The following is a 16,987-nucleotide window of genomic DNA, read 5'->3' as shown; positions in this document are numbered from 1 at the left end:
TCTGTGTAGCGTATGTGATATGAAAGGTCAGATACTTTAAAAACCCTGTTGTTGCCAAAGGCTTACGAATAATATTTTGGAATTCAAGATATATCAAAGTCAGTTTAGATTATATTACATATTCAACATCTAATAACTAATAATCTTTGAACCCATAAACACCGATGTCTTTCTCAGACAAAGAGAACCTTTTCCTGACCGAAGAAAGACAAGTAAAACAATAGAATAGATACGTATATAGTAAAATATCATATAAAAATGCAGATCAGCGACTGCGAAAGAATAAAACGAGGATTACCGGTTCCGCTTTCGTTCCCGCAACCGCTGAAGACGTTCTAAATGGCGCTTTCGAACTTCTCGTTGACTTAACGTCGGCTCCGGTTCTGAATCTGAACCAATTTCAAGTGGTCGTTTAAGTTTGTGAGATGCTGAAGGATCATCGGGATCTTCGCTTTCTTCACTTCTGTCGCTTCCTTCACTTCCTTCTTCCGCTGATGTGATTGTTTCTTCGTCTTTTACTTCGGCTGACAATCGCTGTTGTTCTGGCTCTTCTTCTTCCTCATCTTCTTCCTTGGTCTCGTCGGCGTCTGCCTCGTTGCTGTTATCTACATTCTCTTGAGTGCGCCTTGAGAGTCTATCGCGCGCAGAACGAACGGCGCGAACCGTAGGTCGTCTATGTCCGCTTCTGCGAGTATTTGCGCCTGATACATGAGTCGTATCTTCGCTAGAGTCAGAATCATTGTCGTCGTCGTTGCCACTATCGTCATGGTCAACAAAATATGGCTCGTCGATAAGTTGGCTGTCTGAATCTGAATCATGAGCGCTGAGTTGGTCGGCTGCGCGGTCGTCGATGAATGCACGATCTTCGTCGTCCTCGGAAAATTCATCGTATGGATCTAATTGTAATACAGTCAACTTCACCATCTATCAGACATGACAAACTGAAGAGCATATGTATACCATCATAACCCCGGTGCGCTCTATCAGCATCATAATCGTCATCTGAAAACCCATCTTGCGAGTCGTCATCGTCAAGATCTAAATATTGTACTCGTCGTCCTTCTTGCAACGCAAGAAACTCAGCAGGCGTGATGTCAACATCAGCACGACCGTCCAGTCCGGGGTTTCCATCTTCCGTTTCCGAGAACCAACCAGGATCTTCTTCGCCACTTTCGAGTTGGATGACATCGATGTCTTCATATTCATTGATTATTATGTCAGACTCAGGGCTCCTGCTATATGAAAGGCTTGGACTACTTTCTTCTGGCCCTAAGTACTGCCGATTGCAGCCTAGACAAAAGTCGCCCACAACCTAAAAGAATATCATGTAACTATCAGACAAATTATAACATTCTTGTTATTATAAAACCTTATGCATACCTCCCAAAAACATGCGAGACATCTCCGCACACCATCGTCATTATCGAGATGCGCACGAGTTGCCCGCCTTTCAAATAGATTTGGAAAAATATATCCATGCTCTCTTTTATGTTTTTGAACTAACAAATTTTCTTCTTTTTGCCGTTTACGGATTTCTTCTTTATCTTCCAAAGGATCAAACATTTCACTCTTTTCAATCAGCAGTGACACGCTTTCTTTGATCTGTGCAATTATTTAGTTCTTAACTCTTTAAAACAAATAAAAGTAAAAACCAATGCAATACCTGGACAGAAATCGTAGGTCTCAACGACACCTTTGTGCGACATGTCGGACATGTCTTGCGCCGTTTGAACCATTCAGTCAAGCACTACGAAATCTTGCTATAAGCATCTGTATGCACGAAATATAAAATTAAAAGCCAGGTAGCATACAGAATAGCAAAAAGAGTGACCACATGATAAAACACATGGTTCGAACATCAGATTATCGCAGACTGAGCATGTATAGTGACGATTTAAAGTTGCGTAGCCTTTCTCATACGCTTTGATTACCTACACGTTTTACAATCAGTAAAAATAAAAATTCAATTCTGCAAAGTCTGAAAATATATGCATACCTCATTTTTGTGAGCTATTTCAGCTTTGAGTTGCGAGATTGTGTTTTCGTCAGTAGACATTGCGATCCAGGCTCTTTGAGCAAGCACCTGGAGCCCTACTCGAATAAAAAAAATAAAAATAAACTCCCCAATTAGAAGAACAAACTATTTCAAACCCCCGTGAGACTTCTATATTTTCTACAAGAACAGTCAAACTTGGCCAACAATATAATTGATAGAAAATAATGAGGCAGTCGTCATGAAATATCCAAATTATTGTAGAGTGATAGACCGGGTAACCTAAAACTTAAATAGTGACGCGTAAATGACTCGCGGGGAGCCTCACTCGGCACGTTTAGATATTGAGATACAGTCGTTATTTACCACACTCTTGACCTGTAATGCGGTGACTTCGTATCTGGAATGAAATTCACCTTCGAACATGGATAATTCGAGTAACGACGGCTACGATCGCTCGCCTCCGACTTCGCCGCCGCCTCGCCCGCGAACCTCGTCAATACAGCTAGAACTGCCCCGCTCGCGAACTACCTCTGCGCAACTTGACACTCATTCGCCACCATTTTCTATCGCGGGAAGTAGTACAATAAACGACAGAGATTTGGTATCTGGAGACGGAGAGTTGCATCATCGCTTATTGGGACCTTCGCTGCAAAAGTCCGGACAGGATGGAGTTGATCAAGTTGCCGTCAGCGATATCATTTACAAAGCATCCGCTGGAAGTAAATACTTTGAAAATCAAAAAAGAAAGGAAAAGGAGGTGAATGCAATATATTGTTATCGGTTTCCTTGGATACGAAAAATTAACGATCAGAGCAGTTGACAAAGAAAGTCGAATTGACGCTGAAGCAAGCCGAGAAAGTCGACAAGCAAGAACTAGCAGCTGCAAAAGTTATAATTGACGCTTTGATAAAAAAACTGGAAGCTACAAGAGTCCTAGATCAAACTATAGTTCACGTCGATTGTGAGTATTTCAACGCAGATTTTGTATCTCTACGACAAATATTGACAATGCAACACCAGGCGACGCATTCTACGCCAGCGTTGAAGAGCTTGATTTTCCTGAGCTTAAAGAAAAGCCATTTGCAGTAGGTCATGGTGTTCTCTGCACATGTAACTATGAGGCTCGAAAATTTGGAGTTCGATCCGCGATGGCTGAATTTGTGGGCAAGAAAATCTGTCCGCAACTAATTGTTTTACCGCTTAATTTTTCGAAATATATTGCGAAATCGGGTATTATAAAAAACATTCTTATGGATTACGATCCTAATTTATGTGTGTTTTTGGTTCATATTGGAATGGATTTGGAATACAAGATGGGAAACTAATCTTGTCACGGCAGGCGCGATGACCTTAGACGAGGCGTACTTGAATATAACAGAATACTGCAAGCGGGTCGACAAATCAAGTGATGTGGTAGTTCAAGAGATGCGCGATCGCATTTTTCAAGAGACAAAGTTAACAGTTAGCGCTGGGATTGGTCCAAGTGCGTATCCTTTTGAATAGAAAAAGAGATAGCCACTAATCGGTACTTATAGATTCGAGAGTTGCTAAGATTGCTTCGAATATGAATAAACCAAATGGTCAGTTTTTGATCCCGAATGATCGAGAAAAAGTCATGGAGTTTATGTCCACACTGCCAGTTCGAAAAGTATCATGGTGTTTGCTAGTTGTCTTTGATACTTGTCTAATAGGTTCTATAAAGGTTACTGGCGTAGGTTACGTCCTTGAAAGGCAGCTCAAGGCTCTCGATGTTAATACTTGCGGTGATATCTACGACAAAGCTCCCTTACTCCACGAAGTACGTTGTCCATACCATCGCAACGGCGGAATTACTAACAATATATTTAGCTCTTCAGCGATATCAACGTGAACTTCCTGCTTAATTGCTATCTCGGTCTAGGCTCGACAGTCGTACGTCCAATCGAGCAATACGAGCGCAAGTCGATTAGCTGCGAAACTACTTTCCGTGACCTTTCGAGTCTGTCAGATATCAAACAGAAACTATGGAAAGTAGCTCAAGATCTTGAGAGTGATTGCAAGAAATTGAATCTCTCTGGTCGTAAAATAAGTCTCAAGATAAAGAAGCATACTTATGAGTCATTGTCACGACAAAGGCCTCTGAGTAAAGCTATTAATTCCGCAGACGAATTGTACAAGTTTGGGCTGCAGATGCTCGAGAAAGAGATGCCACTTACTTTGCGATTGATCGGGTTACGATTAACAGACTTAGTTGATTTAAGCTACGAAGGTCCTTTGAAGACCTTTTTGAAAGGGAGCAACAGGGTACTGCAGCAAGCGAAAGATTCTACACTAATAGGATCTGTTGCTCAAGACAGTATACAGGTGAAATCAGAGTTCTCATCTGGACTTGAAGGAGGTGAATTTGAAGATGATTTAGGATTCATGATTCATTCACAAGGTGATGAGGACGATACTGAGAATATTGGCTACCGAAGTTGGTCAAAGGCTCATTCGGCAGCTAACAAGAACAATCTTGAAGTGCTCGCCGACCACAGAAAACGAAGCCGAAGTCCCTCTTCCGTTCCACCCGAAATTCCCTCAGTCGGCTCCAAGCAGCTTACGAGTGACAACAGTTCAACGACAGAATCGACTGAGCAAACTATAGATCAAGTATCGTGTCCTATTTGTAGTAATATGGTCTCAGGTGAAGCGCTTGCGCTAAATAAGCATGTAGATTGGTGTCTTTCCCGTGGTGCGATTCGCGAGGCTGTACAAGAATCTTATGCAAAGAATGAGAAAAGGTGAATGAATAAGTCGAATACCTTTTTTAACTGAAGCAGGTCTTTTGGAGTTTTTCGTTTGAGCAACTTTCCTGAATGTTGGAGTTTATTTATTTACATTGGCTTATATTTATCAACAAAATACTGTATATTCTCGTAAGGACATGATTCGCCTATGCGTCCTGGTTATCCTGCCTGTGCTCCTTAGTTTTGAATTTATTTCACACCAGCCTGTCGCTCAAGCTCTTCTAACCAAAGTTGCTAAAGTAAACCCGTCAGTAAAGTCGACTCTACTATATCAAAAAAAAACAGCCTAAGGATGTAAATACAGACGAACCTTTCTTCGCGCAGCTTTCTCGACTTCTCGCTCAGCTTTTGTTTTTCCATCTCGATTGTTTAATAACGCTGTACCGCCAACCATAGCAGCGATAGTAAACCCTTGCAACGCCACGCGCGTTGTCAGGTATTTGTTCGCCTTTCGCGAATTTCCCTGGCGAATTGATATAGCGGATTTACTCAGTGCCCAGATCGTCGCAATAACGCCTTGTAGCCTGTTTAACTATAAAGTGCATAAAAAAATATGAGAGTGAGAGAAGGCTTACCAATGGGAACTAACGGCTGTTCTTTGCATTTGTACCAGAGCTTTTTAAAACCTGTCAATTGCTGGACTTGACTATATAAACATGTCAATACACCAAAAATGTTTACTTGACGAATAAATTGAAATGAAAAAGTACTCTTCTGGATCAATGGCGTCAAAACTAGAAGGAGGAGGCATCGTTTTCAGTTCATTTGCCCTTGAGAGCTTCAAATTCTACTCATATATCGGATGCCGCGAATTTCGTGATGAAATTGGGAGCGAAGATCATGTGATGCAAGAAATATTCTGTGGTATCTATTGTACTAGATGCACTTTTATATTGATAACAACGTTTATAATTAATAATTAAAATAAACTGCTTTTACCTAGAAGCTCAATGAAATACAGTTAAATTGAAATCTATTGCAGAAAAATATAAACACCAGATCATACAAATGAAAATGTACATCAAAAGAACAAAAAAAACATTAAACTAGGAAAAAGCTTTCATGCGACCAACAACTTCACATATCAAAAAATAATAATTAAAAACACAATTTAATAGCAAGAGAAGTAGAGGGCAATCAAGATCTAATCATCTTTGCAATCTTGCTCTCCCATCCACGTGCCCGTTCAAATCCGTTCGAAGCAGACTGGAAATCCATAACCGCCTCATAAATCTTATCCTTTGAAACCGCGACGAACGGGCCATATTGCACGACCTGCTGCTCGAGAACTTGTCCTCCGATAACGACTACCCGAGCCGGCTTTTCGAATTCTTCCGGTACGGAAATCTCGACACCGTCGCCGTTGCGATCAAAGACAGCATTGTGGTATTGCGCCACTTTATCGGTTCCAATCATGATGTCGCCTTCGAGCACGTATGCGAAAGCGTTGAAGTCGGTCGGTAAATGCTGGCTAACGTATCCGCCAGGACGAATAGTCATGTCGAGCATCCAAACAGGCGTATACGCAAGATCCTGCACGCTCTTAACACCATACGACTCACCGGAGATAACCTTGATGTCTACTTTATCGTTCGGCTTTGCGATAGGGATTTCGTCCTTGCGCAAGTCGCGATATCGAGGCTCGACACTCTTGAGACGCTCAGGAAGATCAACCCAGAGCTGTAGACCTACGACATTCGACCCGTCCTTTTGCGGACGCGGCATCTCGGCATGCATAATGCCTTTGCCCGCAGTCATGAACTGCAAATCACCTTCGTCGATGGTACCCGCGCTGCCGGTAAAATCCTCATGGTCAACTTGTCCGTGAAGAAGGTAGGTGATGGTTTCCTGACCGCGGTGAGGATGGTCGGGGAACCCGGCTTTGGGACCGACGGAGAAATGGTCGAGTAGAAGGAAAGGAGAGAAGTTGCGTAGTTTAGCAGTACCGACGGAGCGACGGACTTTAGCGCCTTGGCCTTCAGCCTGCTCGATAGCGAGAAAGACCTTTGCGAGAGAACGCGGTTTAACAATTTGTGAAAAGGACATCTGTAGTGGAGGTGTTGTGGTAGAGGCAGAAATATTGGAGGTAATGTGTGTAGAAGAAAAGGCCGTCTTAATAAAGTGCAAGATATCGGGGTAGTTCAGAAGCACAAAAGCAGCAAACAGCGGCACTAAAAAAAAGACGAGAACTGATTTCATACAACGGGCGATGAGATACAGCTTTATAGTAACTTGACCGCTAAAAGTAAATCAAAGAACAAAGAACCAACTGGAAATTATCAATAATTACGCAGGGAGTTCCTGCTTACTATAAGACTGCTAGTCATTGATCTGTCAGGCTTTGTAAACTCCCGAAATAACACGTGACATGGTGACGTAAGTATTTTAAAGCAACACTCAGTCCACGTGATTTAGTCATGTGATGTATCCCGATGAGAAAAAACGATGGCTGGCTGAATGGAGACGACAGGACGGGCATGGAACTGTGAGCGAAAAGAGTTGCAACATAGCATCGAGCATCGAGTATAGACCTGATTATAGTCATCGCTTTCAATTTGTCTTAAACAGGGCTTGTCGATATTTTTCAATAAATTGCACGAAAGATCTCACAGACTCTGCTCGCCGAGAGTCATTTGCGTATTCTTCTAAGCTTGGCAGCATTACAGGAAGCGATGAGCTCAATGGACATTGATGGCGCCAGTATGTTCTATTCAACTTTGATATACGTTCAAAAGCAGAGGACTAGAATGTGGCTGTAACTGATATCGGATGAAATGCTACATTCTGTATTCTTTGCTGCGATCCTCGCGATCAAAATGAGAGCCTGCTCTGATATGTCATATAGATATCCCAACTCAACCTCGGAACACGGTCGCTTCGCGTGGCGGTTTAAGAGAAAGGATAAGAGGAGGTGCAAGAGGTCGAGGAGGTCGAGGATCTGGGAGAGGAGTATGTTTGACATCTTGGTTTTCTGGCAGTATATACTAATTGCTTGAAAACAGGGGTATCCATCAATTCACCCACCCAACGGGGACTGGAAGCACGACATGTTTCGAATGCAGAATCTAGATATTGGTCGAGGGGGATCTAAGGATAACAGAAAACCACAACAGCAAGCACAGCAGACGCAACTAAAGCCAGCATCATTAACAGCAAACTCGTTTGCCGCGCGAATAGGAAAAGGCTCATCATTGAGTATCAAACAGGCAACTACTCTGACTCCTGTGTCTGCGAGTACTACTGCTGCTACTCCTGCTGGATGGAGAAAAGGCAATATAGCAAAGTTGGCTAATAATCCACTTTTTGCTGCATTACAAGGCGACAGGTCAAAGAAGCAGCAGCCGGCGAAACAGCAGTCTGCGAAACAGCAGCCCGCTAACCAGCGAAAGAATCCGCTACAACAAAATATCCAAGCAGTCAGCCGTACTGCCAACAGCATCAACACTGCAGAACCGTCGCCACAGGATCGGAAATTTGAAATCAAGGGATCAAGTGGCAAGAGCATAGTGAAGATCTCGAATCTTGCACCGGGAACTTCTGAGAATGATATGGCGGCATTTTTAGAGTCCCTTGGGATGCAGGTTGATTTGTTCAAGATGTTCGTCGAAAGGGATGGGAGTGTAACTACTGAAACTGTCTTTGCAAATCGTGCAAACGCAGAGGCTTGCATTTCGCAAATCGATAATGCATTGGCTGATGGTGGGTACTCTTTTGTCTCAAAGCATAGAGCGATTCTAATCAATTGACTGGTCTAGGTCGAATTATACATGCGCAGCTAGTTACGAGCGAAGAGGCTCGCGTCAAAGAGCCCTTAAAGCTGACGCCTACTGCTCAAGTTGGTTCCGGCAATAGTTTTGGGTATGCTTCTATTGAAAACACATATTATTAATGAGACTAACTGATGACTGTAGATTATACAGCGATGCCATTGTAAAACGAGGTCGAGGATTTGCTAATCGTTAGATTGTGCGTGTAATCATAGTTGTAGAGCTAGTAAAGTACTTGAATATCATTTAATGGTAAATATCTTAAACCAGCTTAAATGTAGCAACAAGACGCGGTGGTCAAAAAGCCACGTCGCAAGAAAACTTAAATTACGTGTTTTGAAGGGTACGCCGATAATTAGATTCTCTCTCGCAAAGAAGAAATATCTACCTGTTTCCTTAGATTGAGCGACAACCATTATCTAGAGTATTCAAAGTATTGAGCTTGTGAGCTGTTGGTATTGATAGTTTTTTTTCAAAGCAACTATTTTGAGGTTTGTTTCTTTTGTTTACTTTGCTTAATTGAATTGATTGGGAAGGGTGTATGGAGTGTGGGCTTTGTAATGGTGATTTCGACGACAATCGCAAAAGATATTTGATCTCTTCAAGCAGATATTCAGTATGAACTAAAGAATATAAACTAATTTGATCTTTCAGAATTATAGCGAGTGTTGACGGTGCGATTGCCGACGCATAATACGAAAAGTTCCTGATCTCAATTTACATTTCTCATATATATATATCTATTTCATTCCAAAGACGCCCCCCGAAAACGACACAATGCTTCTACTACGGTGTTTAGCGATTTGTGTTGTTATTCTCGCAACGTTAGTTTGTGCAGGGCAAGATTACTATAAAGTAAATACACAGTTTTAATTTCTTTCGTGACTGAGAGTTCAGAACAGTTAATTAATATGATGTGCTAGATTCTTGGGGTTAAACGAGATGCAACAGAGAAGCAGATCAAGTCTGCGTACCGCCAACTGAGTAAGAAATATCATCCTGATAAAAACCCGTACGTGTGCGCTATTTGCCTATTTGATATGACACATAACTAACTAGTCGAGTATATAAGAGGAGACAAGGAAGCAGAGACCAAATTCGTGGAATTAGCCGAAGCATACGAGATTCTACAAGACAAAGAAAAAAGGGAGATCTTTGACCGATACGGCGAAGAAGGGCTTAAGCGACACAGTCAGGGCGGTGGTGCTGGCGGAGGTGGGCAAGGAGGCGATCCGTTTGATTTGTTTTCTCGGTTTTTCGGGGGACAAGGGCACTTCCGCGGAGCACGACGGGGCCCGAATATGGAGGCCAGGGTGCAGGTTACGCTCAAGGACATTTACATAGGCAAGGAGCTCGAGTTTAGTGTGCCGGTGCAGACGATCTGTGAAGGCTGCGGTGGCACAGGATCTGAAGATGGCGAACGGCACCAGTGCTCTGCCTGCGGTGGACGCGGGATGCGAGTTGTGCGTCGACAGCTTGCACCGGGAATGTTCCAGACGGTTCAAGTGCCGTGCGAAAGTTGCAAAGGCGCCGGCAGCGTCATTAGCCATATGTGTCCAGTGTGTCAGGGCGCGCGGGTGGTGAAGGAGACGCGGACGCACACGCTCGAAGTGCAGCGCGGCACGCCGAAGGGGGCGCGAGCGGTTTTCGAGAATGAGGCCGATGAGGACCCGGATTGGGAGGCGGGTGATTTATATGTTGAGATTGAGGAGTCGCGAGAAGCCAACCTTGGGTTTAGAAGACGCGGTGCGGATTTGTTTCGCGTCGAGGTGCTCAGCGCACGCGAAGCTCTTAAAGGTGGTTGGCTTCGCGAGATTGAGTTTTTAGACGGCAAGAATGTGACGGTCTCACGTAAGGCGGGCGAGACCGTGCAGAGTGGTGAGCGACAGGTTGTCAAAGGACGCGGGATGCCACGGTATCAAGCGGCCGGCAAGTATGGCGATCTGTACGTTGAGTATGTGGTTGTGAGTCCCGGAAAGGGGCGTGGACATGATGAATTGTAGATCTCGTTTAGTATAGATTGATGAATAAAGTACGATATAGTACAGAGCACAAAGATTAGTGCACGCCCAGTACATAGACTAGGACGTAGACTAGCGTGGGTAAGACAGAAGTAGTTGCAGATAAAGTCCTACAACGAGAAATCAGCGAAGCAAAGACAAGAAGAGTCCATGCCGAGAAAGGGCCGAGGAAGAGGATGGAGAAGAAACAAAGAGCTGATAGACCAGCAATCAACAACCGAGATGCCAACAAATCTGAGAAGGTCGGCTTTCGGGAATCAATCCACATAGTCTCGGAGATAATCACTGAGCCCGCCCGGCTCTCGTGACCTTTTCTCGCAGCTGCTGCAATTCTCAGGCTCTTTGACGCGGAATCCTCAGCCTGAATTCCTGAATTAAAATCCGAAATGGACAAAGTCGGGCGAAGGGAGCACACTACCCCGCGCTTGCCCCGCTCGCCGCAGAGCCGCAGGAAAGCCCTAAACCTGATATTAACCCGGACTGGACTGGACTGGACCGAATCCGAACTGCTGATGGCCGAACGTGGAGACCTCACACCACCGCCAGAGAGCAGCCAATAGGGTTGGATAAAGGTAGCCAGCGACATGCAAAACACAGGGAAAGCTCAATTGAGTGGAGTGATATAGGATTTACTAATGCAGATCAGGTCAGAGAAGTTAATGCTACTCCTTCGTCATTTAAAAGTGGTATAATGGTGTAGTGAGTGGTATAGTGATATAGTAGTAGTATAGTGACGTAGGGAGGACCGCCGCACCGCATAAACGGATTGCGACCATTAACAGGATACCCGTCAGTCGGCAAGGTATTTACTATATAGTTCTGCCTGTTTCTCCTTTTCTTCTTTTCCTGCCCTCATCCACTCTTGCAGCTCATCGAACAACTTGTCTTGTCAATAATCACCTCATTCTAACAATGGTTGCAATCCCCAAAACCCAGAAAGCTGTCGTATGTCTACGTCCGATCTACGTCCGATGATCTTCGTTGCCATCCCAATTGAGAAATCTTTTAACACTCTTTTCTCCCCTAGGTTTTTGAAAAACACGGCGGGCCCCTTGTCTACAAGGATATTCCCGTCCCTACCCCCGGCCCCGATGAGATCCTCATCAATGTCAAGTTCTCCGGCGTCTGCCACACTGATCTCCACGCCTGGAAAGGAGACTGGCCTCTCGACACAAAACTGCCTCTCGTCGGCGGCCACGAAGGTGCCGGTGTCGTAGTCGCAAAGGGCAATCAAGTAACCAACTTTGATCTGGGCGACTACGCTGGAATCAAGTGGCTCAACGGTTCCTGTTTGTCCTGTGAATACTGCAACAACGGCTTCGAACCCAACTGTGCCTCTGCCCTTCTCTCTGGATACACCGTCGATGGCTCCTTCCAGCAGTACGCCATCGCAAAGGCCATACATGCCGCACCCATTCCCGCTGGTACTGACCTTGCCAACGTCGCTCCAATCCTCTGTGCCGGCATCACCGTCTACAAGGCCATCAAGGAGTCTGGTGTCAAACCTGGCCAGTGGCTCGCCGTCGCCGGTGCCGGTGGTGGTCTTGGCAGTCTCTGCATTCAGTACGGCCGTTTGATGGGCCTCCGCGTCCTTGGGATCGATACCGGCGCTGCTAAGGCCAAGCTCGCTCAGGACCTCGGTACCGAGGTCTTCATTGATTTTGCAAAAACCCCCGACCTCGTCGCCGAGGTCATCAAGGTCACCGACGGAGGTCCTCATGCTGTCATTAATGTCGCTGCCGCCGAGAAGCCCTTCGAAATGTCCTGTCGCTATGTGCGTCCTCGCGGAACCGTCGTCGCTGTCGGTCTGCCGAAAAATGGCTACATTCGCTCCGAAATCATGACCACGGTCCTCAAGTCCATCACCATCAAGGGATCCTACGTCGGTAACCGTGCCGATACCACTGAGGCTCTCGATTTCTTCTCCCGTGGGCTAATCGAGTCTCCCATCAAAATCGTCGGCTTGTCTGAGCTCGCTAGCGTGTTCGAGCTGATGGAGAAGGGTGAGATCGCTGGTCGATACGTTCTTGACACCAGTAAGTAGGTTATCAATGATCTGTGATGGCTGGACCCATTGCATCTTTTTGTTGAACAACTTCAAATTTTTGTTGAAAATCTTGCGCCGCTTTTCTGCTTTTGTTACTTTCAATCTTTTTTTTTAATTGCTAGTGTGACTTGACGGTATGTTGAATTGACCATTATCTCACTATTCCTTGGACGATATAAATGTGTGCTTCCAGTAGTCACCAGATTGGGGCTGTAGTCAAAAATCTGTAACTATCAAAAGAAACTTTGGAATGCAAAAGAAGTATAGTATCGTTGCTATCCAATTCCAAACATATGCGCTTGCGCAATCGCAATAGCCGAATGAAGTCGTGAGAGAAAATGAGATATCAGAACTTAATTTTATATACAGAAATGAACCTACCAGCAAGGTAGTATACGTCATCGTATCAGATCTGGAACTCGTTATCATGTTCAAGACGGGTCAAAATCCTTCACGTCTCCAAATCAAATAGCCTGTTAAATGGCGGCGAATAGAATTAGAAAGAAATTAGAATGCCGGTGCGTAAATAGTCAACTAACTTACTCACATAATGATGTAATATATTACTAACATAGCACCGAAACATTTGCGCATTTAAAGCCACAAATCGTACAGATAATAAGATGGCGTCAACCAATAAGCGCAAAGATGATGATGCTCGCCGGGCCCAACCACGGCCCGCGAATTGCAGGGAAGTCTATCCCCAGCTCGCGCGTCTACTTTATCTAGACTTGTTATACACGCTCGCTCTCGCGCCTTCTACTTCTTATCGGAATCGCTCAAATCAATAGTATACTATCTGATTAGCGGGCAGTGGATATCTAGTTAAGTGAGTTACTCTTCATTTTCATGTATTTTTTTGCGGGGAGTGATGCCGGTCTTCTTCATCAGATTTTAATGCTTTTATAATCTAGATCTCTCTTCTTTTTACGAGGTTTTATTTACACAGCAATGTCATCTCTTTTTACTCGTCGGATCATAAGCGGCGTTCGGCAAGACGTCGCGGCTCTGGTCCGGAGTCGCCAGCAGCAGATTATCTCCCGGCGAGCGTCGCATGCTTTAGCAGTCGTATGTCTTATAACTAGAAAACCTATAAAATGGAGAGACAACCCGAGCTGACGTTTAATGTGATAATAGCACCGTAACACCCCTGAGAATAACCCATCTATCCACTTTGAATTCACACCCGAGAACCAGGAAATCGCAAAGTCGATAATAGCAAAATATCCAGCGCAGTACAAGAAAGGCGCCGTGATGCCTCTTCTCGACCTTGGCCAGCGTCAATTAGGATTCACCTCGATCTCGGTCATGAACTACGTCGCAAATCTGCTCAACATGCCACCGATGCGCGTTTACGAAGTCGCTACTTTCTACACAATGTATAACCGTACTCCGATGGGCAAGTATCATCTCCAAGTATGCACAACTACCCCGTGCCAGCTCTGCAACTCGGACTCAATCATGCATGCCATCACCAAGCACCTCGGAATTCAACCGGGCGAAACCACAAATGACAAACTATTCACAATTTCCGAAGTCGAATGTCTGGGCGCATGCGTCAACGCTCCCATGATTGCCATCAACGACGACTTTTACGAAGACCTTACCGCCGACGGTGTCGTTCAAATCTTAAAGTCTCTTCAGAGCGGTGTCGTGCCTAAGCCTGGCCCCGAATCTGGCCGTGACACCTGTGAGCCCTTCTCGGGCCGCAAGACGCTCTTGTCTGAGAAGCCTTATAGCGGACCCGATATCACTAGACCAGATCTGTGATCCCTGTTACTTGCTAAGATAGTTTTATAGATTTGGGCTTGTGTTTTATGTTTGTTTATTCAGAGTATGGATCTGATCTGCATTTTATTTTAGTTAATACGAGTTTCTGTTTCTTTCATAAATTTTGTGCTCAGAACTGTAAGCAAAAAAAAAACATTAGATTTCTTAATTAAAAACAAGTAAAATCTGGCAAAGATAAAAAAGAAAAACATAGAAATACAAACACTATTTTTTTCCAATTGCAACGCTACACCTTAATAGCACTAATAGCCTCAATCAAACTCTTGCTCTCCTTATCGAAATCCATTGGTGTCGCCGAGACAGCCGAATGTCGCGCTCTAGTTGTACCGTTATACACATCAGCCTTGCTACGTACTCTGAAGGTGTACATCATCGCGCATCGTTTCTCGACTACGCGTGCAAATTCGTTATTATCAGAGTCGCGGAGGGCGTGTAACGAACTAGCAGGAGCACCCAAGACAACACGTCCGACATCATCGAAGCACGAGAGCCAGAGTTGGCCTGAGTGGTCAGAGACATTGAAGCGAAGCACGTATCTGTACTCTGGTTCGGGATAATTTGCGTTACATTTCTCGCAGCGCCAGGTACCGCCTTCGTCGACAACTTTCTTGTTACAGCCTTCTTTCGGACAAGCGGGGTAAGCGAACGTGTCGGTTGCAAAATGGGAGATTGTTCCCTTGACGGAAAAGTAATCTGGTGCATCATTAAGTCCAAGCTGCTCATCCTTGACTTGCGCCATTGTTTTGAGATTCTCAGGGCGGCCAGTCATTGTGCCGGCGACGTTCTGCATCGTTGTAAACTCAGCAGATTGCCCACTTGATCGGAACCATCCTTGTAATCTATGAGCCTCAGCAATGTCCGGATTGACGGTCATCGTCGAGCTCTGAAGAAGCGACAGCGAACGACCGTTAAAATCTCCAACTTTAGCACCCTTGGCGGCAATCACGTCGCCTACTCGCGCAGGGAAGTCAACGGCGTTGGCACCCCATGCCGTCAATACAATTGAGAAATTACTCTCATCTACGACAACGACATCGCGTTTATCAAATGGGCGACCAGTAGATTTGGCCACGATTTGCTGAGGTTCACGGATTTCCTTGACAACAGCCACGACATCAATCACAGCGTCCTTATCAACCGATGACACTTTACCGAGCGACTCGACAAAATTGAATCGCACTTGTGGAATAGCTGCCGCGCTCCCTGCGTCCTCGCATAGCTCGACGATCGACGAGTCCTCAAACATGAGTTCATACTCATTCGTCAGGTTCGAGAATTGCTTCTTTGCAATCGTGACGCGGCAACCGGAAATATAATAAACTTGTCCTTCAACAAGTAAATCATAAAAGTTATCAACAGCCTTGTTAAAACCGGTCGCGCGAATCTCACTTGTCTCATCAAGGAAGTTCACGTTGAAAAGCTTGCCGCTGCCGCGCGCATTATGATATTCTCGGGTCGCAGACTTTGACGTAACACGAGCTTTGATTGTCCATTTATTTTGATATGGCGAAAGTTCATCGATCGTGTTTACTGCACGTGATGAATTTGCCTGCGGTGGCGGTCTAGTGAGTGAAGTTGTTAGTCTTTTGGAATCAGACGCCCAATTCAAAATATCTACGTACTTTGTAATGGAGGCAGGGGCCGTTGATATGGCAGTAGCAGTAGCTACAGGAACAGCAGCAGCAGGTGCTCTAGATTCGCCGTAAAATGTGGTGTTTCCAGTAGCATCAGCAGGTGGATTACCTTCCATGAGCTCGAGCGGCACTTGCGAAGGCATGCCTAACTTGTCGCGGATGCCGTACTGAGAAAGAAAATCAAAGTCGCTGATGATCAGCAGTCTATGAGTTAAGATTAGTATCAGACTCTATCTTTCAATAAATATATACGAACGTACGATCGTTGCTTGGCCGAGACGGTGCTGACGATGTAATCCTTGATTGCAATAATATGCCCTCTTTCAATGCCAAGCTGTTGCACTTTATCTGTCAATCCGACCTGAAGCATCACCTGCATATAGTTCTCTCCATCGGAAATCACAAACCGCAGTCGCTTAGGTGTGCCGTTCTCGCCGCCGATAGTCTTGAGCTGCAAGATCTGTACTGTTACAGGCGCGATGTCCGTCGCGCGAGTTCGCATGATTTCGCGGAGCTTGCCGCCGGATAGAGGAACCGGAGCATCCATCGAGTCGAGTCTCAATCTATTTATAATGTAATTAAAAAAAGAGAGAATATAAAAGACAGCGTTGAGACGATGCAAGACGTGTGTGGTTTATGGTGGCAAAGATGTACACAAAGCAGAAGCAGAAGCCTGCAGGAACGAGCGAGACGCGTCTACTGCGTTAGATTAACGCGGTGCCCTGACCCTGGTCACGCGTAGCTCACGTATATGTGATTTATTATAATAATGTATGTGAGCAGCTCACATTAGCTGAAAATTCGAATAATTCTGTAGTCAAAAGAAAATGCAATAATCAATACTTTTTTTTCATCAATTGTAATATCACTTTTTGATTATAATACGGCTTTTTTATTAATCAGGGTCATTTCTGGCCTGTGGCTGCATCGTAAGTTCTGCCTCCGAAGCGCCGCGCCGTTCGC

The 16,987-nt window shown here is 44.9% G+C and overlaps 10 protein-coding genes across 10 annotated transcripts; 5 read left to right on the top strand and 5 right to left on the bottom strand.

Moving 5' to 3' along the window:
* Positions 1 to 3: 3 nt before the first annotated feature.
* On the bottom strand, positions 4 to 2,203 carry V2V93DRAFT_372060 (uncharacterized protein). The gene is made up of 6 exons (XM_066910663.1): positions 1,997 to 2,203; positions 1,812 to 1,931; positions 1,664 to 1,747; positions 1,381 to 1,602; positions 961 to 1,312; positions 4 to 896 (listed from the first exon to the last, which is right to left on the bottom strand). The coding sequence occupies exons 1-6, from the start codon at positions 2,054 to 2,056 to the stop codon at positions 295 to 297; spliced, it is 1,440 nt and encodes a 479-aa protein (XP_066765101.1). The 5' UTR covers positions 2,057 to 2,203; the 3' UTR covers positions 4 to 294.
* A 129-nt stretch (positions 2,204 to 2,332) lies between these two features.
* V2V93DRAFT_372057 (uncharacterized protein) lies at positions 2,333 to 4,989 on the top strand. Its single transcript, XM_066910662.1, has 7 exons — positions 2,333 to 2,753; positions 2,813 to 2,957; positions 3,017 to 3,268; positions 3,336 to 3,479; positions 3,532 to 3,644; positions 3,699 to 3,794; positions 3,845 to 4,989. Exons 1-7 carry the CDS (start codon positions 2,418 to 2,420, stop codon positions 4,760 to 4,762), a joined length of 2,004 nt encoding a protein of 667 aa, XP_066765100.1. The 5' UTR covers positions 2,333 to 2,417; the 3' UTR covers positions 4,763 to 4,989.
* Positions 4,829 to 5,606, bottom strand: V2V93DRAFT_372052 (hypoxia induced protein conserved region-domain-containing protein). The gene is made up of 4 exons (XM_066910661.1): positions 5,475 to 5,606; positions 5,340 to 5,410; positions 5,075 to 5,280; positions 4,829 to 4,998 (listed from the first exon to the last, which is right to left on the bottom strand). The coding sequence occupies exons 1-4, from the start codon at positions 5,513 to 5,515 to the stop codon at positions 4,954 to 4,956; spliced, it is 363 nt and encodes a 120-aa protein (XP_066765099.1). The 5' UTR covers positions 5,516 to 5,606; the 3' UTR covers positions 4,829 to 4,953.
* A 114-nt stretch (positions 5,607 to 5,720) lies between these two features.
* V2V93DRAFT_372051 (RmlC-like cupin domain-containing protein) lies at positions 5,721 to 7,067 on the bottom strand. The gene has a single exon (XM_066910660.1). It carries the CDS (start codon positions 6,961 to 6,963, stop codon positions 5,902 to 5,904), a length of 1,062 nt encoding a protein of 353 aa, XP_066765098.1. The 5' UTR covers positions 6,964 to 7,067; the 3' UTR covers positions 5,721 to 5,901.
* Positions 7,068 to 7,175: 108 nt separating this feature from the next.
* On the top strand, positions 7,176 to 8,797 carry V2V93DRAFT_372048 (uncharacterized protein). Its single transcript, XM_066910659.1, has 5 exons — positions 7,176 to 7,464; positions 7,610 to 7,713; positions 7,767 to 8,463; positions 8,520 to 8,622; positions 8,676 to 8,797. The coding sequence occupies exons 1-5, from the start codon at positions 7,437 to 7,439 to the stop codon at positions 8,725 to 8,727; spliced, it is 984 nt and encodes a 327-aa protein (XP_066765097.1). The 5' UTR covers positions 7,176 to 7,436; the 3' UTR covers positions 8,728 to 8,797.
* A 109-nt stretch (positions 8,798 to 8,906) lies between these two features.
* On the top strand, positions 8,907 to 10,584 carry V2V93DRAFT_372044 (uncharacterized protein). Its single transcript, XM_066910658.1, has 3 exons — positions 8,907 to 9,386; positions 9,455 to 9,543; positions 9,604 to 10,584. Exons 1-3 carry the CDS (start codon positions 9,309 to 9,311, stop codon positions 10,532 to 10,534), a joined length of 1,098 nt encoding a protein of 365 aa, XP_066765096.1. The 5' UTR covers positions 8,907 to 9,308; the 3' UTR covers positions 10,535 to 10,584.
* Positions 10,585 to 11,464: 880 nt separating this feature from the next.
* On the top strand, positions 11,465 to 12,596 carry V2V93DRAFT_359770 (chaperonin 10-like protein; the record flags this gene model as incomplete). The annotated part of the gene is made up of 2 exons (XM_066908103.1): positions 11,465 to 11,497; positions 11,580 to 12,596. The coding sequence occupies 2 exons, from the start codon at positions 11,465 to 11,467 to the stop codon at positions 12,594 to 12,596; spliced, it is 1,050 nt and encodes a 349-aa protein (XP_066765095.1).
* A 106-nt stretch (positions 12,597 to 12,702) lies between these two features.
* Positions 12,703 to 13,170, bottom strand: V2V93DRAFT_372042 (uncharacterized protein). The gene is made up of 2 exons (XM_066910657.1): positions 13,143 to 13,170; positions 12,703 to 13,083 (listed from the first exon to the last, which is right to left on the bottom strand). The coding sequence occupies exon 2, from the start codon at positions 13,026 to 13,028 to the stop codon at positions 12,816 to 12,818; it is 213 nt and encodes a 70-aa protein (XP_066765094.1). The 5' UTR covers positions 13,029 to 13,083; positions 13,143 to 13,170; the 3' UTR covers positions 12,703 to 12,815.
* Positions 13,171 to 13,268: 98 nt separating this feature from the next.
* On the top strand, positions 13,269 to 14,491 carry V2V93DRAFT_372038 (thioredoxin-like [2Fe-2S] ferredoxin-domain-containing protein). The gene is made up of 3 exons (XM_066910656.1): positions 13,269 to 13,428; positions 13,514 to 13,667; positions 13,737 to 14,491. The coding sequence occupies exons 2-3, from the start codon at positions 13,551 to 13,553 to the stop codon at positions 14,367 to 14,369; spliced, it is 750 nt and encodes a 249-aa protein (XP_066765093.1). The 5' UTR covers positions 13,269 to 13,428; positions 13,514 to 13,550; the 3' UTR covers positions 14,370 to 14,491.
* V2V93DRAFT_372036 (uncharacterized protein) lies at positions 14,449 to 16,767 on the bottom strand. The gene is made up of 3 exons (XM_066910655.1): positions 16,285 to 16,767; positions 16,013 to 16,228; positions 14,449 to 15,952 (listed from the first exon to the last, which is right to left on the bottom strand). Exons 1-3 carry the CDS (start codon positions 16,569 to 16,571, stop codon positions 14,617 to 14,619), a joined length of 1,839 nt encoding a protein of 612 aa, XP_066765092.1. The 5' UTR covers positions 16,572 to 16,767; the 3' UTR covers positions 14,449 to 14,616.
* Between the last annotated feature and the right edge of the window lie 220 nt (positions 16,768 to 16,987).

Source organism: Kockiozyma suomiensis (genome assembly GCF_038497685.1).
Source record: "Kockiozyma suomiensis strain NRRL Y-17356 unplaced genomic scaffold V2V93scaffold_9, whole genome shotgun sequence".
In the NCBI taxonomy this organism is placed as follows: domain Eukaryota; kingdom Fungi; phylum Ascomycota; class Lipomycetes; order Lipomycetales; family Lipomycetaceae; genus Kockiozyma; species Kockiozyma suomiensis.
This window is presented reverse-complemented; position numbering and strand designations above follow the sequence as displayed.

What these genes read in the sequence shown, in the direction of transcription:
- V2V93DRAFT_372051 (XM_066910660.1), bottom strand. Translation starts at nt 6,963, where the DNA reads ATGAAATCAGTTCTCGTCTTTTTTTTAGTGCCGCTGTTTGCTGCTTTT.
- V2V93DRAFT_372048 (XM_066910659.1), top strand. Translation starts at nt 7,437, where the DNA reads ATGAGCTCAATGGACATTGATGGCGCCA. An exon ending in AATGGACATTGATGGCGCCA is followed by an intron (nt 7,465 to 7,609) that starts GTATGTTCTATT and finishes TATGTCATATAG; the next exon opens with ATATCCCAACTCAACCTCGG. An exon ending in GTCGAGGATCTGGGAGAGGA is followed by an intron (nt 7,714 to 7,766) that starts GTATGTTTGACA and finishes GCTTGAAAACAG; the next exon opens with GGGTATCCATCAATTCACCC.
- V2V93DRAFT_372052 (XM_066910661.1), bottom strand. Translation starts at nt 5,515, where the DNA reads ATGCCTCCTCCTTCTAGTTTTGACGCCATTGATCCAGAAGA. An exon ending in GACGCCATTGATCCAGAAGA is followed by an intron (nt 5,411 to 5,474) that starts GTACTTTTTCAT and finishes ATGTTTATATAG; the next exon opens with TCAAGTCCAGCAATTGACAG. An exon ending in ACAGCCGTTAGTTCCCATTG is followed by an intron (nt 5,281 to 5,339) that starts GTAAGCCTTCTC and finishes ACAGGCTACAAG; the next exon opens with GCGTTATTGCGACGATCTGG.
- V2V93DRAFT_372060 (XM_066910663.1), bottom strand. Translation starts at nt 2,056, where the DNA reads ATGTCTACTGACGAAAACACAATCTCGCAACTCAAAGCTGAAATAGCT. An exon ending in GTCACTCTTTTTGCTATTCT is followed by an intron (nt 1,748 to 1,811) that starts GTATGCTACCTG and finishes AAGATTTCGTAG; the next exon opens with TGCTTGACTGAATGGTTCAA. An exon ending in GACCTACGATTTCTGTCCAG is followed by an intron (nt 1,603 to 1,663) that starts GTATTGCATTGG and finishes ATAATTGCACAG; the next exon opens with ATCAAAGAAAGCGTGTCACT.
- V2V93DRAFT_372036 (XM_066910655.1), bottom strand. Translation starts at nt 16,571, where the DNA reads ATGGATGCTCCGGTTCCTCTATCCGGCGGCAAGCTCCGCGAAATCATG. An exon ending in GTCTCGGCCAAGCAACGATC is followed by an intron (nt 16,229 to 16,284) that starts GTACGTTCGTAT and finishes CTTAACTCATAG; the next exon opens with ACTGCTGATCATCAGCGACT. An exon ending in GCCCCTGCCTCCATTACAAA is followed by an intron (nt 15,953 to 16,012) that starts GTACGTAGATAT and finishes TTCACTCACTAG; the next exon opens with ACCGCCACCGCAGGCAAATT.
- V2V93DRAFT_372057 (XM_066910662.1), top strand. Translation starts at nt 2,418, where the DNA reads ATGGATAATTCGAGTAACGACGGCTACGATCGCTCGCCTCCGACTTCG. An exon ending in AAAAAAGAAAGGAAAAGGAG is followed by an intron (nt 2,754 to 2,812) that starts GTGAATGCAATA and finishes CGATCAGAGCAG; the next exon opens with TTGACAAAGAAAGTCGAATT. An exon ending in TAGCGCTGGGATTGGTCCAA is followed by an intron (nt 3,480 to 3,531) that starts GTGCGTATCCTT and finishes CGGTACTTATAG; the next exon opens with ATTCGAGAGTTGCTAAGATT.
- V2V93DRAFT_372044 (XM_066910658.1), top strand. Translation starts at nt 9,309, where the DNA reads ATGCTTCTACTACGGTGTTTAGCGATTTGTGTTGTTATTCTCGCAACG. An exon ending in CAGGGCAAGATTACTATAAA is followed by an intron (nt 9,387 to 9,454) that starts GTAAATACACAG and finishes ATGATGTGCTAG; the next exon opens with ATTCTTGGGGTTAAACGAGA. An exon ending in TATCATCCTGATAAAAACCC is followed by an intron (nt 9,544 to 9,603) that starts GTACGTGTGCGC and finishes CGAGTATATAAG; the next exon opens with AGGAGACAAGGAAGCAGAGA.
- V2V93DRAFT_372042 (XM_066910657.1), bottom strand. Translation starts at nt 13,028, where the DNA reads ATGATAACGAGTTCCAGATCTGATACGATGACGTATACTACCTTGCTG.
- V2V93DRAFT_372038 (XM_066910656.1), top strand. Translation starts at nt 13,551, where the DNA reads ATGTCATCTCTTTTTACTCGTCGGATCATAAGCGGCGTTCGGCAAGAC. An exon ending in CGTCGCATGCTTTAGCAGTC is followed by an intron (nt 13,668 to 13,736) that starts GTATGTCTTATA and finishes ATGTGATAATAG; the next exon opens with CACCGTAACACCCCTGAGAA.